The sequence below is a fragment of the Astyanax mexicanus genome, chromosome 7 (assembly GCF_023375975.1).
Source record: "Astyanax mexicanus isolate ESR-SI-001 chromosome 7, AstMex3_surface, whole genome shotgun sequence".
Taxonomy (NCBI): Eukaryota; Metazoa; Chordata; class Actinopteri; order Characiformes; family Acestrorhamphidae; genus Astyanax; species Astyanax mexicanus.
In genome coordinates, this window is record NC_064414.1 from 27,841,099 (window position 1) to 27,864,651 (window position 23,553).

Below are 23,553 nucleotides of genomic sequence, written 5' to 3' on the forward strand. Positions count from 1 at the left end.
TAACGTGAGATTTTTAATGGAGTGAAACACTTGCTTAGAAAATAAATATAACCTTAAACATAACGTTTGTTTAAATTGGGAAAGTATCTGCTGCTGCTAAGCACTGGAACCCGTTAACTACTACAGGTTTGAACGAACGCTTACGGCTGGCGGGGTGGGCGTGGTCGGTCTCAGATGAGGGTTACCCGTCAGTCCAAAATCAGCTGACCAATGGAGATTTAAGGTTTAAGATTTAATATTTAAGCCCTACTCTAAGTCCCGCTCACCCGTAAAAACTGTGCCAAAACTCAGAAACACTATTTTTTAAAATAGTTTTTAGATTTAGATTTTAGATTTTTAAAACGGGTGTGAAACGAAAACGGGCGGAATTTCGGAAATGGAGTGGAGATTCCTATAAAATGTGGGTGTGAAAAAAAAAATGGGTGAGGATTTTACAAATAGGTGGAAACAAAAAATGGTGGAATTTCTTAAACAGGTGAAATACGAAAATGAAGGTGATGGAATATATATACACACGCACGCATAAAAATCTATTTAATTTAAAACGTCATGAAACAGTATAAAGAGCTTAATGTGTAGCTGCAGTAAATACCAGCTACCTTCAACTCAGGCAAGAGTAACTTTGGCAGGGCGCCAGGGCTCCTCTCTGAACAGCGGCGGGCTGTCAGACTGAGTCCGGTTTGGTTATTGAAAAAACAAAACAACAAAGTTGTCTGACTCCTCCCACACACAAATGGCGGCTTCTGCAGTGTGTTTGGGCTGTGTTACACGGAGGGAAAAGAGCGCGTTTCACTCTAAATAATATGCTGAAGGTATGGCGGATGTTTTGTTATTAAAGCAGCAGGATATTAGACGGCCGGTTAGTCTTTAGTCAGACAGACAGTTAAACTGTAGCAGGATAGCTCACACACGCTGTCTTATACTGACTACAGTGTATAATGTTAACAGAGCTAGTGTTAGCACAGGGAACTAGCTGTTAAAAGACTAACCTAGCTAATTCAGTGACTTACGGCTTTCTGAATATCGATACGAACAGCAGATTCGTATGCTGTTTAATGAAGCTAAAACTGTGATTTGTTATTTTAGCTGGTTGCTTGTCGGCGACACTGAACTGTACCCGCGGAAGTGAGCTAACTAGCTCGTTAGCTTAGCTAGGTTAACTTAGGTTAGCTTAGGCAGCATTAACTTTAGACTGCTCAGCGAATCGTAACTGCTAATCTAGTTAACGTAGCTAGTTTTAGTTAGGCTAGCTAGGTTAAATTGGTTGGGTAGCTAAAATACCTCATTAGTTACCTCAGATGTTAACTAGCATGCTATTTTAGCACATTAGCTAACTACTCAAAAGACACAGACCGCTCAGTATAAACAATGCTGCCTTCAATTCATCTCGGAAACTTACTGTCACGCATTGATGTTTGCGAACCCGTTAAACTAGCGAAAATTGTCTCGCTTATTGCTAACTATATGTCTGCATACAGCTCTGAAAAAAAAATAAGAGACCACTTTAGTTTCTGATTTAGTTTCTCTGATTTTGCTTTTTTTTAGGTATATGTTTGAGTAAAATAAACATTGTTGTTTTATTCTATGAACTATAAACAACATTTGTCCAAATTCCAAATAAAAATATTGTCGTTTAGAGCATTTATTTGCAGAAAATTAGAAAATGCTGAAATAACAAAAGAAAAGAAAACAAGTTCATATTCATAATTCAGAAATCAAGGGTGGAGTAACTCTGGTTTTTAATCACAGTTTCATACAGTTTGCCCTGTTCTCCTCCACCAGTCTTACACACTGCTTTTGGATAACTTTATGCCACTGCTGTTGCAAAAATTCAAGCAGTTCTGGTCTGGTCTGGTTTAGGTGGTCTTTTATTTTTTTCAGAGCTGACTATTTAACTTAAAACCAAACAAGCCTTGGGCATTTATTTATTTAGGAGAATGAATCTACATAATCGCAACTGGAAAAAGTATCTGGTGTGACTACAACAAAACATGTCCGCTGTTCAGTTTGGAGAATTTTAGGTAATTCCAGCGTTGCCAAGTAGCATCTTAGCAACTCAGTTCCGATACATCAGCTCAAAGATGCCGTTTGCTGATCAGCATCACCCTTTAGAGTGATGTGGGGAGAGAGCGCCATTTACCTACCCAGAGAGAGCAAGGCCAATTGTGCTCTCTCCTGTAGCCGATGGAAATCTACATGAACAGGAATCAAACCGGCGAGCTCCTGATCATAGTGGCAGCTCTTAGCCTGCTGAACCACTCTGAGCCCTTGAATAGGAGGATTTTTTTTACATGTTTGATGTTTACTATTAGCTAACTGGGCCTATAAATCATTTTAGTAGGATGTTATATTAAATGATTGATTTAAAATTCACAATTAATCACACCAAAGTACTCTTGTAATTATCTGTCAGGGATAAAATATAAAAGCAAGGCTTGTCGCAGTGTTCAGGACTTGATTGATGTGTAGGTTTATGTTATTGTTTAGTACATGTTTGGTAGTCTGTTGCATCACCTCATTTTTAGTATTTGTTTTGCACAGATGACCTGAGAGATTTTAAGGACGCATTTTTATTTTCCTCCATTTAAAATGAAAAGTAGCCTCAAGCAGCATATCAACTCTATGGGTGAGGGATACATTTGCAGAATCTTAAATGAGAACTTGATTTATTGATTTGCTACTTGTCTCTTATCTAAACTGCAAAATAAACTATCGTGTTCCGTGGCCTCTGCCTGTCTTGCTTCATTAAGTAAAGGTTTGGTGATTTGGAATGGTGCTGTGTCTTCCTATGTCTCTAATCGCTTTTACTTGTGAGGTTATGGGTCTGATTTGCAGGAACTTGCATGTTTGAAGCTTGGGCATAGTCAAAAATCAGTAAATGGTTGAAAATGGGTTATTACTAATCTATTACTAATTACACCAGCATGGCTATCATTCAGGCTGAGTGGTTTTGTGCGTTGGATTTATGTGCTTTATGATGTAGTATAATATGCTTTATTCATGTACAAAAGCTTCAGAGCAAGTTTGACGCTGTAATTTTTCTGTTCCAGTGAAGGAGCTCATTCCACTCGGTGTTCCTCGAAGATACAGTGCTGATGAGACAAGCACAACTCAACTGGCACCATGTTGCCAATTTCAGGAAACTGGCGAGAAGCAAGTTAATGTGCAGGAATCTTTAAACCCACTGCCAAAACCCATGCTTCCTATCAAAAGCTCAGTGCTTGAGCAGAAGAGTATATCTGCTGTAGCCTCTTCTACAGGCTCCAGAAAAGGCTCTGGAGGAGGTCAGGGAAGTCTCCCCAATGTGCTCTTGAGAAAACTGCAACTGGACGACAACAACAGTAGTCACTCCATTAAGGAAGTGTCACTCCGACCTGCTACTAAAAAAGACCCACTGAAGAAAACTTCGGGTTCTTACAACAAAGACAAAAACAAAGAATTTGCCTGGGCTTTTTGTAAACAGTTAAATGAGAATCTCAAGGTGATTACTTAAATATTTGTTTTTTATGTTTAAGATAGAGTTGTGAGGTTTATATATGCTCCTAGGATACCTTACTGTTTTTAAGTATTTGATTGTATCTACTCTTTGTTGACTTAAATGGACATTTTTCCTTGTTCTGTATTTAGGTTGGAAAGACCCTGTTGCACTCAGACAGCCTCCATAAGCAGAGTCCTGTGCCTCGTACGCATGTTTCAAGACCAGTTCCTGAGAGCCACACTTCATCATCCACTCAGAGAGGAGGCAAGCTTCCTGGCAGCAGTATGGAGCAGCGAGGCCAGCACTCTGCAGAAAAGGTGGACAAGCTACTGAATGGGGGTCACAACTCTACTTTGCTCAGTCCTGTTTCACCAGAGCAGGTGAGAACCCATTTATACAAAGGTCCAAATTAATTAAAACCTAGTTTACTTACTTAAATATATTAATTGATTTATTATCACAGTATGCACATGCTCACTAATCACATCGTATAATGTCCAGTGTCAAATTATTTTTTTTAGAACTATTTTGCTGCGTGATACAAAAGGGAAATGTACACTGTTTTAATTTTCTGATTTATATTTAATCAGATTTAGTCATTAAAAAGTTCTAAAATCAGTGTCCCAATGTCCCAACAGTGTCTCAATACTTTTATAATTTATGCAACATTGCATTCATTTCAAGATAACAGGCTATTCTGTATGACATTTATGGCTCTTATTATAAGTTTAATATAGTTTATATTTGCCTATGAACCCATGGCTGAATGCCAGTGACACATGGGGATCCACAGCCCACACTTTTAGAATAATAATAATACAGATATAATAATACAGCAAAGTTTGTAATGCTTATTCTTGTAATGCTTCTTCGTTTGGTCTTCTCAGGAAGAAATCACACCCTTCCAGGCAACTACACCAGGTATTGTGTCTATATTTTTCTGTAGCAAACCTCTTAAATGTGCAAATCAAAGCTCTGCAATAACACATTTTATCATATTTATGAGTTTGTGTTATTTTTTACCAGCTGGTGTCAGATCTCTGTCACTGAAGAGAAGAAGAGGGTCCAGTACGGACTCAAAGGGGGAGGGCAAGAGATTATGTCAGGATAAGAGTATTACTCCAACTTCTGCCAATGTTGGTTCTTTTAGTCTAAATGCTCAGAGTATCAGCTCACCTCCAAAGTATATCAGACGTGCCTTCCTCAAGACGGGTAGTGAGAAAGGTTCTTTGTTACTAGTTGAGCGTAGTGGAAACAAAAGCAAAACAAACTATGATTCTACCTCTCTGTCCAGCAGTTTAGCTAGACAGCTCTTCAAAGAGCCAAGCAGAGAACCAAGGTCAGAGAGCTTCAACCCCCACTCAGAAACTCAGCCTTTTAAAACCTCTGGAACAGATCATCTGAGAGAGGAGATACAGTCTAGTGAAAGCAAATACAGTGTAGATAGCTCAGTCTTCTCTAAGCATACTCGGAAGTGCAGCAATGAAGGAAGTTCACCTGCGTCCTCACACTCAAGTTCCTTACCAGGCCTTATTGATGACATTAAGATCAGCTCGCCTCTCCACCAATCAGAACTTACAACTCCTGCCTCTCTTGAGCTTACTGACTCAAGAAAGGGTAAGGTAAAAACACCCAAATCAGATCCAGACACCAGCCCCAGAGGCAGCGTCCCCACCACAGCTACCAGGTGGAATGGGAGAAGAGAGGAAGAAGAGAAGATAGGTAGAGGATTGAGCTATTCTATAGATTTGGATCTGGATGATGATATGGGGTTTGCACTGGAGAGCTGTGGTCTGAGCCTCAGCAGCAGCAATAGCAGCAGTGAGGAGGACCAGCTGATGCCTCTGCAAGAGATCCTGAAGCGCAGTGCACAAGTACCCGACACCCCTGGCAGAGAAGCATTCTCTGATCCCGGCACACCACTCGCTAAAGCTGCAGTAAGTTTCTGTCTACCTTATGTCTTGGTAAACACTAGGAATGGCACAGAAATATGCTTGTTACCATACCACAATATCACTATCAGTACAAAGCACTGAAAGTACAATTAAACATGAAAGTATTTTTTCAGATAAGTGTATTGTCTTACTAATGCAGAACACAGGATATATATTTTGTTGTTGTCCCAGACAAATTATAGCCTATCAAACGGGGCTGGCTGATATGTAGAGTCTATGTACAGCTCTGGAAAAAAATAAGTGACCCATTAAAAATGATGAGTTTCTTTGATTTTACCAAATTCAAAACCTCTGGAATATAATCAAGAGGAAGATGGATAATCACAAGACATCAAAACAAGCTGAACTGCTTGAATTTTTGCACCAGAAGTGGCATAAAGTTTTCCAAAAGCAGTGTGTAAGACTGGTGGAGGAGAACATGCCAAGTTGCATGAAAACTGTGATTAAAACCAGGGTTATTCCACCAAATATTGATTTCTGAATTCTTAAACCTTTATGAATATGAACTTGTTTTCTTTGCATTATTTGAGGTCTGAAAGCTCTGCACATTTTCTTTGTTATTTCAGCCATTTCTCATTTTCTGTAAATAAATGCTCTTAATGACAATATTTTTATTTGGAATTTGGGAGAAAACAACACTGTTCATTTTACTCAAACATGAGTAACAGATAGCAAAATCAGAGAAACTGATTCAGAAACTGAGGTGGTTTCTTATTTTTGTACAGAGCTGTATTTTATTTTTAAATGAGATAAGGTAAGACAAAATTGTTTACATCAATATAGACCATGTTGGGTTCCAATTAGCTCTGACAGTTCGCCTTTCTCTGCCCAATTTGTCAATAGTGATGCTCGGCCGACTGATCCTTCCATCTCTAGAATGTGTATCATGTTTATCTACAGATAAATGATAAAAGTGGCTGTATAAAATTTGTAACATATAGCTTTGTCTCAGAATTGTCTTTTTGAAATATGAATATATATTTTTGTATATCGCAAAAATATTGAGAATTTAGTTTTAAACCATATCGCCCAACCCTATTATCCACCTTATGTTCAGGTCAGTCAATGATGTAATAATGCTGGCAATGTTGCTTTCTGTCTGGAGTCCCTTCTTACAGGTGCTCAGTGAAGTCAAGTGGGCACAGTGACATACAGTGAACACACATGCCCAGAGTGGTGGGCAGCCATTAGTGCAGATTCCAGGGGCTCAACAGTGGCAGCTAACCAAACTCACATATCAAACCCACATGCCTGTCATCAACAACCCTTTGCTGTATCTGCTGCCCCGCAAAGTTGCATTGAATTGGCTGAGAATTAAACTCTGGCTTTCTGTGATTAACTTATTAGAAAGCGTCAAGGGGACAACAGAAAAGCCCCTGGGGCCACCCACCACAGTGCAGTAGCAGAGAAAATCTTCTCAGTTGTATCACTATTTGAGTCAGTAGAGTTACTGATGCAGCACAACTCTGTTTGACCACTTGGGGGTGTGCAAGCCAGAGTTAAAAGAGCATAATATGAATGTTTCTGTTTTAACACAATACTATAAAATCCTTGTAATGTGTTTGGTAATTTATTTTTTATAAACAAACAAATATATTGTGTTAAAATATTATGCATATGTATAGCCCTTTTCAGTGAACTGTTCTTAATAATCAACACATATGCGTATATGCATTACCTTTGATTATTTAAGACAGATTTAAAATAAATTATAAACATTTAGCTTGGTTAAGAATGTAAAATGAGCCAAAACACTAGTGGAAATGTTAACATTTAAATACTTGTCTACTTTTTTTATTTTTATAATAAAGTAACTGTACATATTGCACTTAAAGCAGAAAGACCAGTAAAAACCTTTGGTGACTCAAACCATCTAAAATCCAAGATTGTTTTATCTGTCTTTACTTGTATTCCTTAATTGTTCCTTTTCTGTTAGCAGGTGGATGTGAAAAATAAAGTTACAAGTTACAAGAACACACTGGAGCAAATGCTGAAGGAGAAAGAGCAGAATCAAAAGTAAGTATGACATGTAATAGTAAAGGCATCATATTATGGGATGAGTTGCATTGTTTCATTTTTCGTCTTTGGTAAATGTTGATAAATTGCAGCCTATGTATATATGTATATATAATATAATAATAATAATAATAATAATATAATATATATATATATTACTTGAACCCCAGGCTGGTGTGTAAATCTGTCTCATAAATCATATTCATTTTCTAAACAGCCTACTGTAATTACCGTTAACTGTGTGATTAAATTTTGTGTGGGGTGCAGCATTGTGTCATAAAATTCTGGCTTTTATCAATAATGGACCGTGTATATAAAATATTTATGAATACCTTTTCTCCCAAATATCAAAACATTTAATACTCCATTTCCCTCATAGGTCAAAAGAGCTTGAGATGCAGTTGCTTCAGTCTTGTAAAGAAGACCTTTTGAAACTGGAAGAAGATGAAGAGCATGCAAATGCAGAGGCGGCACTTTCACTTGAACAAAAGTATGTTTTTTTTGTTTTTTTTTTAATTATTATTTGTAACTGTGTGTCAAATATTGATGTGTTGAAAAGGGTCCAATTAGTCCTGTGTTTCTTTTTTTTTTTAGGGAATTTTTACAGAAGTTCTCAGTTACCTCATGTGCTATCCGTGACCTCCATCCTGGAGAGGAAGTTTTCACACTGGCCAATTTTGGCAGACTCTTCAATCACTGGAGTCTGGACCTGAGGAAGATTGGTGTGACTCCAAATACACTTCCCCAGCAGACCCTGCTGCAGTAAGTTCTCATTTACTACAGTCAATGGCAGAAGTATTCATACCCCTTGAACCTTTTGCTCAATTTTCACCTTTCACCCAAACGCTTAAATGTATTTTAGTGAGATTTTTAGTGAAAGGCATAATTGTGAAATAATATGAATTTTAATCAAATGTAAATTGGAAAAGTGTGATGTGCAAAAGTATTCATACTTAGTAGAGCTATCTTTCGCTGTAGTTGCAGCAGCAAGTGTGCAAGCGAGTGGGTCAGGACTTTGACTAGGAATTCTTTAATCTAAACTATTCCACTGTAGCTATGGCTGTATGTTTAGGGTCATTGTCTTGCTGGAAGGTCTCCTGGTCTCTCAAATCTTTTGAGGCCTCCAACAGGTTTTCGTCCAGGATTGCCCTGTATTTAGCTCCATCTATCTTCCAATCAACTCTGACCAGCTTCCCTGTCTCTCTTGGAGAAAACCATTTTCCCGCCAGAGCACGGTGCTGCCACCACTATGTTTCACAGAGGGAACGGTGTATTCAGGGTGATGAGCTGTATTGCTTTTTGCTACACATAGCACTATGCATTTAGGTCAGAAAGTTAAACCTTCTCATGTGACCACAGCACCTTCTTCCACATGTTTGCTGTGTCCCTTACATGGCTTGGTGAATTGGGTGGTGTTGGTGTGGTGCAGCGGATAACCCCACTGCCTGCAAATGACCTATCATTTGGAAGACTGGTTCAATTCCAGGTCTGGGTAACTGAATGCTGTGCTATACCAATAAGAGTCCTTGGACAAGACTCCTAACACTACACAGGCCCAACTCTGTAATAGGACTAGCCTTGCGGGTCTCTTTGGAAAAGAGTTTCAGTTAAAATGCCATAAATGAATTAATACTTTTTCAAGCTACTGTGTGATCATCATCATCATCATTTGAATGCTTTTTTTCCACTGCGCATTTTGGTTTGGATGGAGAGATTGGAGTTTAGAAACATTTAAATACATTGTTGGAATTTGTTGGATTGAAAGGTTATTAATAAAAATGTTTCTGTGGCTTTTTTACAGAGCTCGCACAGAGCATGTCCTGCTGCTACTGACTGCAGGTTTATTTAGGAGAGCATACTCTTCATCCCCTTGCCAACCTCAGGTCACACGCTGGCTCTTTCAGGTAAACACTGCAACTCTATTCATCACAGCACAAAACAGCAGTGACATAAATACCATAAATGTTCAAACACCAGTTTTATGCAGATATTATTATTATTATTATTATTTGGGTGGTGTATCATTATCAGCACTGCAGTGGATGTTAGTGTGTGTTGTGGGGGTATACGTGGATCAAATACAGCAGGGGTATTTAATTAGAATTCAGTATGGTCCAGTTGGATAAAATGTAATCAGTTCAAGGTCCGGATGGTCGCCAATGTTATGATATGATTCAGTGCTATATCCTGTATGTATATATAGGCGTTTTTTTTTTCCCCGGACGCGTCCCAATTCACTACCTGGGGCTGCGGTCTGCACAGATCTGATTGGCAGAGGAGAGCATTTGGTGGTCTTACACCAAGCGTGATTGGTCTGTGCGTTTACTTCGCCATAAAACACACACTGCAGCAACGCAATGCGTTTTTTTTTTTTTTTTTTTTTTACTTTATGCAAATGAGAAGCGAGTTTCGCTGGGCGGTAGCCAATCAGCGCCACGCGGACAGGGCTTCAGCACCACAAAACGGAGAAAACGGAGGAGAGGCTGAGTACAGCTTTTTCAGGCTTTTTTGTGCTCTGTTACCCCTCTGTAAGATAACAAAGATGGAGGACCAGCTGGTCATGAACTGGATGTTTTAGCAGGGTTCACCGGGCGATAAAAAAGAACAGTGTCTGGTTCATACACAGCACTGAACTACAACTCTACACACTCTTTCTGGTGGCAGATAAACTGCTTGCTCTTTCAGGAGACACGCCCCAAAGGCGAGAGAAAGTTATGCAAGAAAAGTTATGCCGCTTTAAATGAACACTGTCAAAATGAAATCCTTCTCTGTAGTTCATCGGTTTGGGTCTGCATTGGACAACGTCTGGGTCCGGACCCGGACCGCGGTCCGCCTATTAGTGACCCCTGAAATACAGCAATGCTTAGTAAGTTTTGTCCACTCTTTGTGTATTTGTAACCTTCCTACCTTGCAAGTGCACAACTTTCGTCCTTCATCAGCGGTAACAACAACATGCTGGTTTGTGGAATATTCTTAGGCTACGTTTACATTACAAGCCACATTGCTCAAATGTGATTTTATGCTCAGATTGGATCTTGACTGTTCACATTCACAAATGTAAGTGACCTGTATCTGTGTGTTATCTAAACAAATCTGTCCCAGAAACGCCTCCCATGAACACATTGATACATGTATAAACATCGCCTTCTTCCCCAACAACATAAAACAGAATATTTAGAAGATGATTCGTAGCTTTATAAAGATGAAATGGATGTGTTAGCAGCTCATATGTGGAGCATCTTTTGCTCGAGTGAAGGGCAAACAGCTGGTCTGAAGTGCATGCTCAGGGCAAGGATGAGAATAATGGCCAGGCGGTTTGCTTTTGCTGTTTTTGCAGCTAAAGCTGTACAGCTGCACCAAGAGATGTGTGGGTACGAGAGAGAAGCATGTAGCACATGCCTTAAAGCAAAAAAAAAACAAAAACGCATGGATTCTGATTTGACCATTCACATTCATGACGGATCAAATACGATTCTGATTTAGGACCACATATGGAAGTGGCTCAGATCTGATAAAAAAAAAATCAGATTTGGCATGTTTACACAGCCATGAAAAAATCAGATCTGAGCCACATTGAGATAAAAAAAATGGGCAGATTTGAGTCACTTCACCCTGGTAGTCCAGCTGTGACACTGAGGTGTTTAAAAACTGCAGCAGCACTGCTGTTTCTGATACACTCATACCAGCACGACACACACTAACATTCCCACCACCAACCATGCTATTGTCACTGCAGTGCTGATAATGACCCAACATGGCTTTCTGACCATTAAAGAACAGGGTAAAAAGGGGCAAATAAAGTATGCAGAGAAACAGAAGAACTACAATCTAAAATTATAGAACTACAAACTGACGTAGTTCTAATGAAGTGGTTGGTCTGTGAATATTTTCAGTTGCTGCTTATTTATGTGGTGCTGATGAACTACGATTTTTTTGTGCAATTACGTGGCAGATGATGTCAGTTCATCCAAACCCCAGTACCTGTGCACAGATTCTGAAGACCATGACGACCATTGCCTTATCTGCTGCTCAGCACATAGGTATGTATCATTTGACCACTGAGTCATCTGTGTTGTGTAGTACAGAACATAGTTACAGCTAATTCTGTCTATATGTTCTAGTGGAAAACAGCAAAAAGAAGTTCAAAGTGTGGGTGCCCAGTTTACAGGATGTTGCACTGGTCTTCCTCAACATGGGTGTTTCATACGTTAATCTGTTTCCTCTGGAGGCTCTCCAACCCCCTTTTACTGAGGGGGATCTGCTGTAAGTACTGATCTTTTTTAACAGCCTCACCCCTCCACTACAGTCCACAACAATCTCGAAAAATACAACACAGTGCAGACATGAATGCTAGGCCTGCATGATATTGAAAAAAATAAATTGCAATAAGTTTTCTTTTAATGTAATGTGTATTAAAATATTAACAAATACAAATTTTGACCAGATTTCACCAACCAAGTCGATGATCAAACATGTTATGATATTAATAATGCATTTTGTGTATTCAAAATCAGGGTAAAATGCATGCTTTTAGGCAGATATAACCTGCTTTTAGTAGATAAAAAATGAACGTTGCTGTTTTATCATAGAGCAAAAAAGTTGTATTACTAATATAATATTATTGCACATCCTGTGATGTGACTATTAAAGATGCCCACATTGTAATTGCTACATATTTTACATACTTTAAATTTACATTTATTGATAACTATTGTTTTATTCAGGAATGTTAACATTTATGAACAGCTTAAAATAAATAGTTTATATATTTAATATATTTTTTATAATAATAATAATAATAATAATAATAAAAAAATTAATATAAAATGAATGTAACTACTCCTTAATTTTAAATGACTAAAACATTACAGTTGCATGGAAAAATATGTTTGCTTGTTGCTCTGTTATACATCCTTTTAATTTGACATGATATGAAATCCATAAACTCCATCAATCAAGGATCAGGCTATTCAAGTGTATAAAAAATATCAAACACAAGGTATAATATTAACTTTGATCAAGACGTTTGACATACTGAAAAGAAGCTTAATTAATATAAAATAAAAAATGCAACAGCCTTGCATCAAACTAATGAGATGCTTTGATTACAACATTTGTCTGCAAAATTACGGCAGCGTTTCCACATCAGTCACTACACTGCTGCATAGTGGCGGTAAGCCGTAACTTCGCGGGTAACACAATCAACATGCATTGTGGAAAATTAATGTTTTTTTTTGTTGTTTTTTTTTTTTTAGTCAAAGCATGCTTCTGACCTATTTATTTTTAGACACTAATACCTTTTAAGCTCTGGCAAGTTTGACACTTGTTAGAGGCTCTGTAGGGGAGGGGAATTGAAAACTGTTTTTCTATTATATTTATATTTAGTTTCACGTAATAATGATTATTAATAGTTTTTTTTAAGTTAAAAATCCAGCTGACAAAACCAAGAGATTATGTATTTTGATTATAAATTCATTCATTCATTTGTTTGGTTATTTCTGCCCTCACAATCACCAACTCTGCAAGCTGAAATGCCTTTGCTCTAAACATATTATATGGAAATGTTGGCGTACTTGCTGTCTCATTGTTTTTTTTAATTGTCTTACTAGGGAGGATTTGGAAATCCAGCCTGATGACACAAGAACTGAGAAGAAGCGTGACAACTTTCCAGAGCACAATTTTGAGAGTATTGTCAAGGTAATGTTTTTGCATTTATTTGTCATAGAGAGGCAATCTGTGTTTTCAGAATGCTCACTAGATATAATTTAAAAAAATGTCATTAAATTGCAATTACAAAAATCCTCATGACATTTAATTTGAAACAAGGGACACAGGAAGTGCAACAGAAAGGGGAGAGAAATAGGGAAGAAGGGGTGCAGTGAGAAACATGAGTTAAACTAGCGAACATGTCGATTCATGTAGGTATTGTTAGATTTTTTATTGCCCAACAGTGCCCTAAACTCAACATTTAAAGCCATATTGAAACCACAAAAGTAACAGTAGAGCTCATGTGACTTGGAATTTACACAGTCAATCTTGGTAAACAAACAGATGAAAATGCTAAGTTACCTCAGGTACCATTACTATCCTAGTCCTGTGCATCTCATATCTTTCAGGTAGTGTGGGCATTCCCTCACTGCTGCACAAATCTTTAGCTTTATACATGTATAAACTCTGCTGCTCATGTCTTGTGTTTTTTTTTTTTGTATTTTTTCTGTTGTTGATTTTTTTTTTTTTTTTGTCTGTGTGTGGGCGTAGTACCTGGCGCTGTGTGCTGCCTTGTGTCCAAGAGCATACACTGATGAGGAACTGCTGTTACTTTTGACGCTGGTGTACAGAGTCAGCCTGGAGACCTGTTTAAAGCTGCTACCTACAGGAGACCTTAGCTGCCTGCTGCAACACCTCCTCAACAACATGACACAGTGGGAAACACAGGTGAAATGGACCCACACAGACACACCCACTCAGTGATTTCATAAACACAGTCAGAATCACACTCTAAGCCCCAGTTAGCGGCCAAAAGTACGTCAGGACAAACCTTTTTCTACAAGGTTATAGTGATCCTGCTGTTTGCAATTTGAAAGCTTCTGTTTTACAGAAACACGCAGGTTTGTGTACTTTGACCTTGTTTTGCTTTGATAGTTTTCTGTCTGTGTACAGGCTGAGAAACACACAGCTCTCACAGTATTTTAAACTGCACTCTCTGTGTTGTTCTGGTCTGCGCTTACAGTTGCCTCAGGTTTGCCAGGCTATCACTGATCTGACTGAGGATCATCATAACCTCAGACGTCTGGTTCAGCTCTTGCCTCATAATGGCCGGGGAAAGTGAGTGGAATATGTGCTTTTATTGTTTATAGAGATATCGAGTCAAATCATTGGTTTTATTTTAAGTTTAAGTTTACTGTCTTTACATTGTTTAATATGTTTAAGACACTAATTAAATATATTTTGTGTGCCCCTGTGGGAAGGCAACTGAAGAGGCATCTGAGTGTGTCAATCATCTCCAAACTTTTAAATCATAGATGCACTTATACACCTGCGTGCACAGAATTCCAGGTGAGAGAAACAAGTTGTTGTTTTTGTTGTTTTATATTTTATGTTGGGGCCTTAATACGGTACAGTGGCCTAAAGGGGCCGGTGGTGGCAAAATAAAAATACCATATTTTTTGCACTATAAGGCGCACCATATTATAAGGTGCACTATCAATGAACGTTTTTTTTTTTTTGGTCTATTTTTATGCACAAGGCACACTGAATTATAAGACACATTTTAAAGTCAAACGAGTGCTGAATGTTAATCTACCCAGATTTCTTTCCTGAAAACATTTTTTTGGGTGAGTAATGCGCTTCTGTTTATTTACAGTAAGCTTAGCTTCTCGAATTTCTCCAGCACTAGGGCTGGAGCATTAAAAGTAGCGGCTAACCGCTAGAGGTTAGCGGCTAATGACGCCCAGCAACACTACACTGAGGAACCTTGAGTGCTCCGGTAAACCAGGGCGATATGAGCTAGCGGTTCATCCCACGCGGGTAATGCTAATGCTGCTCCAGCAGTGCTAGCCAGGGTTGGCAGCAGGCTACAGGCTGATAAAACTTAACACTGAATGGGGAAATAGCAGTTAGCGGCTACTGCCAATGCTACTCCAGCCCCAGAGCTGGAGAACTAAGGTGAAACTCTATAGCTCTGTGTAATGCTGTACTTCATCTGAGTGGCTTTACTGCTCCTTTTAACCTGACTAGTAAAATTCGTACATAAGGCGATTTTTGAAGTTTTGAAAATTAAAGGATTTTAAGTGCACCTTATAGTGCGAAAAATACAATATATTGCATCTATACAGTCTATAAAGGACACCTGGTTACACTTATTTATAAACACATTGTTAACGCTTTCATTCATGCGCTCATTCATTAATCAGGATTACTGCAGTGTTTTTTTCAGTTTGCTTTATTTAAAAATCGTTGTGTTGCACTTTCTTTTATTCTAATGTGTAATTACCAATGATTATTAAAACATACATTTGCACATGGTGATAGTAGGTTTCATTCTAGACTTAAATCTGAATTGCATTTTGATATTAAGTTGTCAAAGTTGTTTCTTTGCTAATTTGCTTAAATTAATTGTTTATCATAGAAATTCTTATGCCAATAAACTCAATGTGTTGTTTTGGTTAAATCTAAAAATGTTATGCAATATTACCATAAACATGCGTGCTGTTTTTAGCTGTCTGATTTGAGGAGTTACTTGCCTCGAATGCGTCCCTCCTCCTTGTTGAAGAGCTTTATAGCTGCACAGAAAGAACAACAGGAAACTGATGGCTGTGCCCCTACTCCAGACCAGCAGGTAAACTAAATATGGAGTTGCCATTGCTGTTTGTTTTCTTTGATGGTTATTTTGGTATATTGCCTCTGTCATAAAAACCTTTTTAGAAGTCTTAATCTTTTGACAGTTTTGACATAATTTGAAACAGACTGTTTTCTTTTTTTTCTTACATTGACTGTTTTCCCCCCTTCTTTGTGAAGTTGCTGCTTTGGAAGTATGTGTTTTTGTGTGTGTGTGTGACAGCAATGATAAAAGGCAATTACAGTTTTATGCCTTGTTTTTTATAGGCGTATTATCTCTGCTATAGCCTGTTGGCTTTGACAAACGAAGCTTCCAATTATGAGTTTTTACCATCAAACCAGAGAGTAAGTGTAATTTTTTTATTTTTAACACAAAGACGTAGGTGTGTGTGTGTGTGCGCGCGCTTGTGTGTGTGTGCACAGCCACAAAGGGAAAGTGTCATAAGAAACAGCAGCACTCTGTCTTTAGTACTGCTGACACACTAAGAGCCCAGTTACCAATTTTCCTCTAAAAAAATGAAGTGGTGGTTGTGAGAACTGCTGTGTTTTATGGAAGACATCGTTTGTAAGGCTGATGTATGTGTGAATTGCGGGTGGAAGGGTGACAGTTTTTCATATATTTATTTATCTTTAAAGCACTTAGAAGGATGTGTCCTTGTGTAATGCAAGGGCTCTGTGGAAGTTCTGTATGCTGTTGTGTTGAAATAGCTGTTTTGTATATTGGGACACAGATAGGCCTTTTAATCACAGTATTTGGTTCATTCTGAACAATGACTGCTTGTCTGACTGTAGTGTAAAGAGAACAGTAGCAGTACTCAGTGGAACACATACTATTAAAACTGTTCATAAAACTAGATAAAAAAAATGTAAAATATAATTAGTTCTTTTTTTTTTATTTAAATGTCTATGTCTTTGTCATTCAGAATGAGCTGCTGCTGCTATCTGCTGAACTGGAAAAACACATTAAGTGCGACATTAGAGAAAGTGAAAAAATGCTGTACAGGAGTAAGGTACAGTAGCTTTACTGAACTCACTCAATATTCATTTTTATGTCAAAATATAATAAAACATTAAATACAATTTATTTATTTATTTTTTAGGTAAAAGACTTTGTTGCCAGGATATACACCAGATGGCAGGTGCTCCTCCAAAGATCACGACCTCAGGAGGTACGAGTATGCTTATGGATTAACATTCTTAATTGATTTATTGTCTTTGTTTTTGCTGTGTGCGTCTGCTGTGTTACAGCACACTTATTTACAGGATGCATCTTGTCTTTATCTATCTTGTATGTAAAATGGTAATTCGTCCCACTTACTTAAGGGGAAGAAATTGATTTAAATAGAAAGTCCTATTCCATATAATTTCTGTACATTTTGCACTACTACTTTCTGATACTGCGCTTTTCTTAATGGCCAAAGACCATGCAATGCACAGCATGTGCTTCAGTTTGAGTCAGAAACACAGCATTTTGTATTATAGTAATTTTCTCAGTAGTAATAATGGTAATTGCCAAGAATGTTCAGAATATGTTATACCCACTGAGTGCAGTGATAATTGTGTAGTTCCTTTAGCTTTTCTAGTTTATGTCAGATTTTCTGCCTGTGAAATTTACAAGTTTAATGGTGGAAATTGACCCTTGAGCTTAAATAGGCTGGAGCAGAGCTGAGTAGACAAGCTGCTTGTCTCCTTCACTTCCCATCATTCTGAAAGCAGTTTTGTTGAATAACCCAGTCAGTATGTGAGGACCTTATTAACGTAGGCTTGGTTCGCCTGTTAATGATTGAGCCGTAAAGCCCTGTATTAGTTGCATTGTCATATGTACAGTATTTTTCACACTATAAAGTGCACCGTATTATAAAGTGCACTATTAAACAAACGTCTATTTTCGGGTCTATTTTCATACATCAGGTGCACTGGATTATAAGCCGCATTTTTAGAGACACTATAATGAACTTCTAGTACAGCAAGTCCCGCCGCTGGGTGGGCTGGTGGGGGGTAGTTATCTAAGTTAAGTAAACAAAACTGGAATTTAAAAAAAAAACGTTCTTGTAAAGTCAAACGAGCGCTGGATGTTAATCTACACAGATTTCTCTCTTGAAACTGTTTATTTTGGTGAGTAAAGTGCTTCTGTTTATTTACAGTAAGCTTAGATTACAGAATTTCTCCAGCGCCAAGGCTGGAGCATTAGCATTAGCGACTAACCGCTCCAGCAGTGCTGGTCTGGGTTAAGGCCTCGGCATACTTCCAGCGAAACGAATTTCGTGAGCATTGCACAAAGTCAAGCGCACTTTCGCGAGCTTTCGAGCTGGCATACTTTCTGCGGCTTCGCTTTGCCTGTCTCGCATGCTCCACAACTGCAGGTGGTGCTGTTACGTTAGTAACGCTTAGTTTCATGACTACCGGAAAAACATCGCGCTCTGTCTAAACAAGCTCCGGTATGGCAACGTGTGAAATACTCGAGGTGTATAAACATACCCTAGAAGATTTCTTCAAAATTGTCCATGTTTGTTTTCTTGGCATGCCTCTTTTTTAACGACCAATCACAGCCTTTGTCGCGTTGTGTTTTCGGCCGTGGAGTTCGCCCAGCTTCCATGTGCACGACACGGCGAACGAAGCCCCTGTGCCACGTCCGCGCCTGTTCGTTTTCTCCGCAATTACGTCACATTGTTCGCTAGAGCCACGCGAACGTCGTCTCCGCATGAAGTATGCCGAGGCCTTTAGGAGCAGGCTACAGGCCGATAATACTCACCTCTGAACAGGGAAATAGCGGTTAGCAACTAATACTAATGCTACTCCAGCCTCTATGCTGGAGAACTAAACGAAAACTCCTGAATAACACTGCAGTTTGGCGTGGTGGCTTTACTGCTCTTGGCTTTACTGGATTAAAAGGTCCACTGACCATTTGTGGGGAAATTTTAAAATTTTAGGGGAGCCTATAGTCTGAAAAATACGGTAACATCACTTTGTATTGATTGCTTTAAATATTTACGTAGTTTTCATTGTGTTTGTGTTTTTCTATCAATCCAGGGGAAGCTGTATGATTATTGGAAGCCTCTTCCTGAAGACGAGGTACCAAATAACGAAGAGCGCGAGTCCACAGAGGAAGCAAAGCAAGAAGAAGCCACAGAGGAAGCAAAGCAAGAAGAAGCCACAGAGGAAGCAAAGCAAGAAGAAGCCACAGAGGAGCCTCTGAGTGAAGATTCTGACAGTGTCCAGGAAGAGTGGGTGGAGGAGGAAAATGAAGTGGCAGTCAAGAGCGAGGAAGAGCTAGAAGGGAGCGTTGGAGTGAGTGAAGAGGCGAGTGGAGAGCTGGAGGAGATATTGGGTGACACAAAAGTGGAGGAACAGTTGGTGAGGCTGGCTGATAAAGAGGGAAAGGAGGAGAAGGGTGAGGAGGAGATGCATAAAGTGGATATGAACGATGAGCTACTGGAAGATGGAAGTCCTGAAGCATTAATGGAGGAGAGTGATGTCGAGGAAGACATGGTTAAAAGAGAGGAGGAGGAGGAGCTTCTGAAAGATGAAGAACCTCTACAGAAAGATGGAGATCTTATGAGAAACGAAAATGAACAGGTGGAGATGTTTGAGCTTTTAGACAATGACTGGCTGTTGGAGGGTTAAAAGAAAGAGTTCATCCAAAATTGAATGTACTATTAGGTTAGAGATATACTTGCTTTTAGACACGCGTTCATGTATGCATGATGGCTGCCTCAGGTGTAAGAAATGAATAAGATATATATGTGAGTTGCAGTACAAACAAATAAAGCCAGGGCAACATTGGATACGAAAACAGTGATGAAGAAAGATTACCTGTATCTGTGTGAGATATTTTCTATGCAGTAGTTAAAGTGAAAAGTTTACATGAATGCGTGGCTAAACAGCAAGTATATAATCTAGCTCTAATGCCTTTATGCACTACCTGATTTTCTATATAGTGACAAGGTCCAGTTTTTCACTGATATTTTGTGATATTTCAGGAAATTGGATAAATATTAATGGGCGTTTGGCTTTTGTGAACACGCCCAAAGGTAAATTATGGGGCATGGCGGTGGACTAATAGCTCTTTTTTTAAACGTGTGGTGACGAAACTCAGAGATGTGCGTCTGGACGGGACTAAAATTACTGGAGGTCCATGGAGTTCATCAAAAAACAGTATGTAATTCAGCCTGTAATTTTCTCAGAGAAAAACATGTTCATGGCCGTTACAGACGAGAATAAAATCAATAAAATCAGAAAATTACCCCAGGATCCCCTGAAAAAACTAATCCTGTCCAGATAGGGCTTTAGTTCTGGTAGCCAAAGGCAGTGTTTCTTAACCTTGGTCCTGGAAGCACTCCAGCCTGCACATTTTGGTGGATTCCTTTCTTGAACACACCCACTGCAAGTCTGGAAATCTTGTTAATGAGCCGTTTATAGTTAAATTAGGTGCTCTCGGAGAAAGGAACGCACCAAAATGTGCAGAAGAGCTTTCCTCCAGTACCTAATATGTTTATTTGGATGATGTTATTTAGCACCTTGTGTAAAGTAGTAAACCTGATGCACTCACTGCCTTACCCCTGTGGGCGGTGACTCACATTCAGTCAACGGTTTAGAGGCCCATTGCGCATTAACTTTCACTGAACTTGGTGATGGTGTAGATGCCAAAACTGTTCTTTTATTTTTCTTCACAAAATGCAATATGGATAGGTTTTCTGTCCTTCGATGCAACGCACACTCCTCTCTCTCTCTCTCTCTCTCTCTCTCTCTCTCTCTCTCTCTCTCTCTCTCTCTCTCTCTCTCTCTCTCTCTCTCTCTCTCTCTCTCTCTCAGGCTCAGGCTTTTTGCTCTATCTAGCTGCTAGCTGCTCTATCTAGCTGCTATCTATTGTTAGTTTACTTTTACTGGTGGTTGACATTTTTTCCTGTCTCTCTTTTTAAATAGAAATAATATATGTCAATTCAGAGACTGCCAATTTTTTGCCATTTAATTCAAACTGTTTAGTACTTCTGTCCATCTTAGACTTAAATATTATTGCGTAGTTTTAGTCAAATGTACAATTTTTTATTTCTAATTTTTCCCATTTTCTCCCCAATTTACACGGCCAATTACCCAACCCATTCATTAGGACTCCCCCTATCTCTAGTGATACCCCAACACACCAGGAGGGTGAAGACTAACACATGCTTCCTCCGATACATGTGAAGTCTTCTTTTCGAGCTGCTGCCGATGCAGCATTGCCGAGCAGCCAGCTCGCTTGGAGGAAAGCATAGCGGCTCGGCTCTGGTACATCAGCTCACAGACGCCCTGTGCTGCAGGCATTACCCTAGGAGTGATGTGGGGAAAGAGCGCCATCTACCCACCCAGAGGGAGCAGGGCCAATTTTGCTCCCTCTAACGCCGGCAGCTTGATGGCAAAGCTGCATGAGCTGGGGTTCGAACCGGCGACCTCCTGCTCATGGTGGCAGCGCTTTAGACCGCTGGACCACTCTGCGCCCCAAATGTACAATTTTAAACAACATATTCACATCATTGAAAAGTCGGTACAATTTAAAGCACTTTCTGCATTTCAAAATAAAAGAATGTTAAACAATTTAATAGCCATATAGTTTTGTTTCCATTCAGCCATATGCAAACAGAAATGATTAATGGCTCTAGCATCAGATGTTAGATGCATCTAATACAGATGTACAGATGTAATTTTATTTTTTAACATTTATAATAAAATATAACTTAATTCGTTAATAATTAATCTGCTTGTGGTCTACCTGTATTGTCTTCGGAAGTTATTTTAGAAAACGGAGAAACATTGTCCAGCACATCTGCAAATGGAAACTGTAGCATTGAGTTCATGGTAAAAGGACTGGGTTCCTTGCTTGAAGGATTTCAGATTAATCTATCTAGTGTTGCCAGTTCCATTATATGGTGGAAGACGGTGGTGTGATGGAAAATCGCATAAAAAGACAAACTCATCCATCACTTGTCTTCTTCTGTACCTGATGATATACCTATGCTGGTCATACAGCAGTAGATATGTAAAATTCCCCTTCTGATTTGTTTCATTTTTCTACAGTTTTTGGAATATTTTAGCACTTTTTGTTGGCTGTGTTCTTTTGTTTACAGTTGTTTCATTTTGTTTATTGAAAACAAGTAATTTGTAAGTTGAGAGAACTTAATAAAGTTTTGTATTAAATATGTTATATAATTTTCTTTGTTAATTGTTGGGTTTGTTTAATTCTTGTGACACAAGGATGAATGAATGCACTGTCCTCATTTCACCAATGGGAGGTGGTAAAGATACACCCACCAGAGAAGTGGCTGAACATTTACAGGTTTCAGTTTTGTTCTTTGTTGTTTAGCACAATGCTGATTGCTATGCTTTTCCTGTATTTAAAATTAAGAATAATTATTAGACTATATATTATCACTGTTGCATAAAAACAACATTTTCAAATGGCATATACAGTAGACTTAACTTTTAATAGAAGTCAGTATAAAAAGATTTTATTCCCATTCTTTTGGAGCATTTCTAGCTATGGGCCATTGATCATGAAATTGTAAATGTCAGATTCACACTTAAACCTAAAGTTAAAAAAAAAACGATTTTAATTTGTATTGTTGAATTATAGAATTATTATGTTTAGTCTATAGATTTTTGACTAACTTTGCCCCACAAACACCTTTAACCCTTTCAGACCCTGCATCCATTACAATGGACATCATGCATTTTCTTTATTTTAAATGTTTCCTTGCACATGACACACTGTTGCCCATTAGAATAGACCATGAACCAGCTAATGAACAAGTTTATAAACAAATGAAAACAATGAAACAAAAGTAGTTTGCATTTTTTTCTGATTTTGCTATTTATATGTAAATGTTTGAGTGAAATGAACAGTGTTGTTTTATTCTTTAAACTATAAACAAAATTTCTCCCAAATTCCAAATAAAATTGTAATTTAGCGCATTTACTTACAGAAAATGAGAAACGGCTGAAATAACAAAAAAGATGCAGAGCTTTCTGACCTTAAATAATGCAAAGAAAAAAGTTCATATTCATAAAGTTTTAAGAGTTCAGAAATCAATATTTTGTGGAATAACCTTAGTTTTTAATCCCAGTTTTCATGCATCTTGGCATGTTCTTCTCCACCAGTCTTACACACAGCTTTTGGATACATTTATGCCACTCCTGATGCAAAAAAAAACTAGCAGTCCAGTTTGTTTTTATGGCTTGTGATCATCCATCTTCCTCTTTACGTGGTTTCTTATTTTTTTTCCAGAGCTGTATATTTTATAGTAGAACATTAGGGTCTTCTTTTCTGAGCATTACAGACAGAAAACAGCATTCTTACATATTTTTTCATCACTGGAGATGATTCAGGTCTGAAAGGGGTAAGTAGCCTACAGACGTTTAGGTGAAAGGCTGTTTTACTGATAGGCTTATGGCTAATTCAGGGAAGCCCCATCTCTGACCTGATCCTGCTCTTCTCTCTGAAGGTTATGTTTCACTGATGAAGGGTTTCAGTGATTAAATTACACACTGAGAGCCTTTGATCTGAAACGGGTGAACCTCTTCATTGAGAATCATTACTGACGACATTTGTATTATCTTTCATGGAAACTTTCCTGGAGGTGTGGCATCTTTGATGTTATTAATTATTGTTTTTGTTTTTTTTTGCTTGAAAATAGAACAGTCTTTTGTCAGTATTACTTTGTTAAAATATGGGTCTGCCTTTACATTATATTTATCTACTGAGTACTTTGCCAAGAAAATGGATCATTAGAATTT

General features: G+C 38.4%; 1 protein-coding gene across 3 annotated transcripts; it reads left to right on the forward strand.

Moving 5' to 3' along the window:
- Positions 1 to 703: 703 nt before the first annotated feature.
- Positions 704 to 21,957, forward strand: slf2 (SMC5-SMC6 complex localization factor 2). Of its 3 annotated transcripts, none has more exons than XM_022684902.2 (21): positions 706 to 812; positions 2,542 to 2,626; positions 3,051 to 3,481; positions 3,628 to 3,858; positions 4,366 to 4,399; positions 4,505 to 5,415; positions 7,373 to 7,449; positions 7,829 to 7,939; positions 8,044 to 8,211; positions 9,251 to 9,353; positions 11,402 to 11,489; positions 11,571 to 11,712; positions 13,059 to 13,146; positions 13,708 to 13,884; positions 14,180 to 14,274; positions 14,418 to 14,505; positions 15,668 to 15,787; positions 16,054 to 16,131; positions 16,710 to 16,796; positions 16,887 to 16,955; positions 18,817 to 21,957. In XM_022684902.2, the coding sequence occupies exons 2-21, from the start codon at positions 2,590 to 2,592 to the stop codon at positions 19,408 to 19,410; spliced, it is 3,729 nt and encodes a 1,242-aa protein (XP_022540623.2). In that variant the 5' UTR covers positions 706 to 812; positions 2,542 to 2,589; the 3' UTR covers positions 19,411 to 21,957. The 3 variants fall into 3 exon arrangements, with proteins under 3 accessions (XP_007236466.3, XP_022540623.2, XP_007236464.3); XM_007236402.4 differs by having other exon boundaries at positions 707 to 812; positions 7,370 to 7,449; XM_007236404.4 differs by lacking the exon at positions 2,542 to 2,626 and having other exon boundaries at positions 704 to 812; positions 7,370 to 7,449.
- The last annotated feature ends 1,596 nt before the right edge of the window (positions 21,958 to 23,553 follow it).

What these genes read in the sequence shown, in the direction of transcription:
- slf2 (XM_007236402.4), top strand. Translation starts at nt 2,590, where the DNA reads ATGAAAAGTAGCCTCAAGCAGCATATCAACTCTATGG. An exon ending in AGTTAAATGAGAATCTCAAG is followed by an intron (nt 3,482 to 3,627) that starts GTGATTACTTAA and finishes TTCTGTATTTAG; the next exon opens with GTTGGAAAGACCCTGTTGCA. An exon ending in AAAGATCACGACCTCAGGAG is followed by an intron (nt 16,956 to 18,816) that starts GTACGAGTATGC and finishes CTATCAATCCAG; the next exon opens with GGGAAGCTGTATGATTATTG.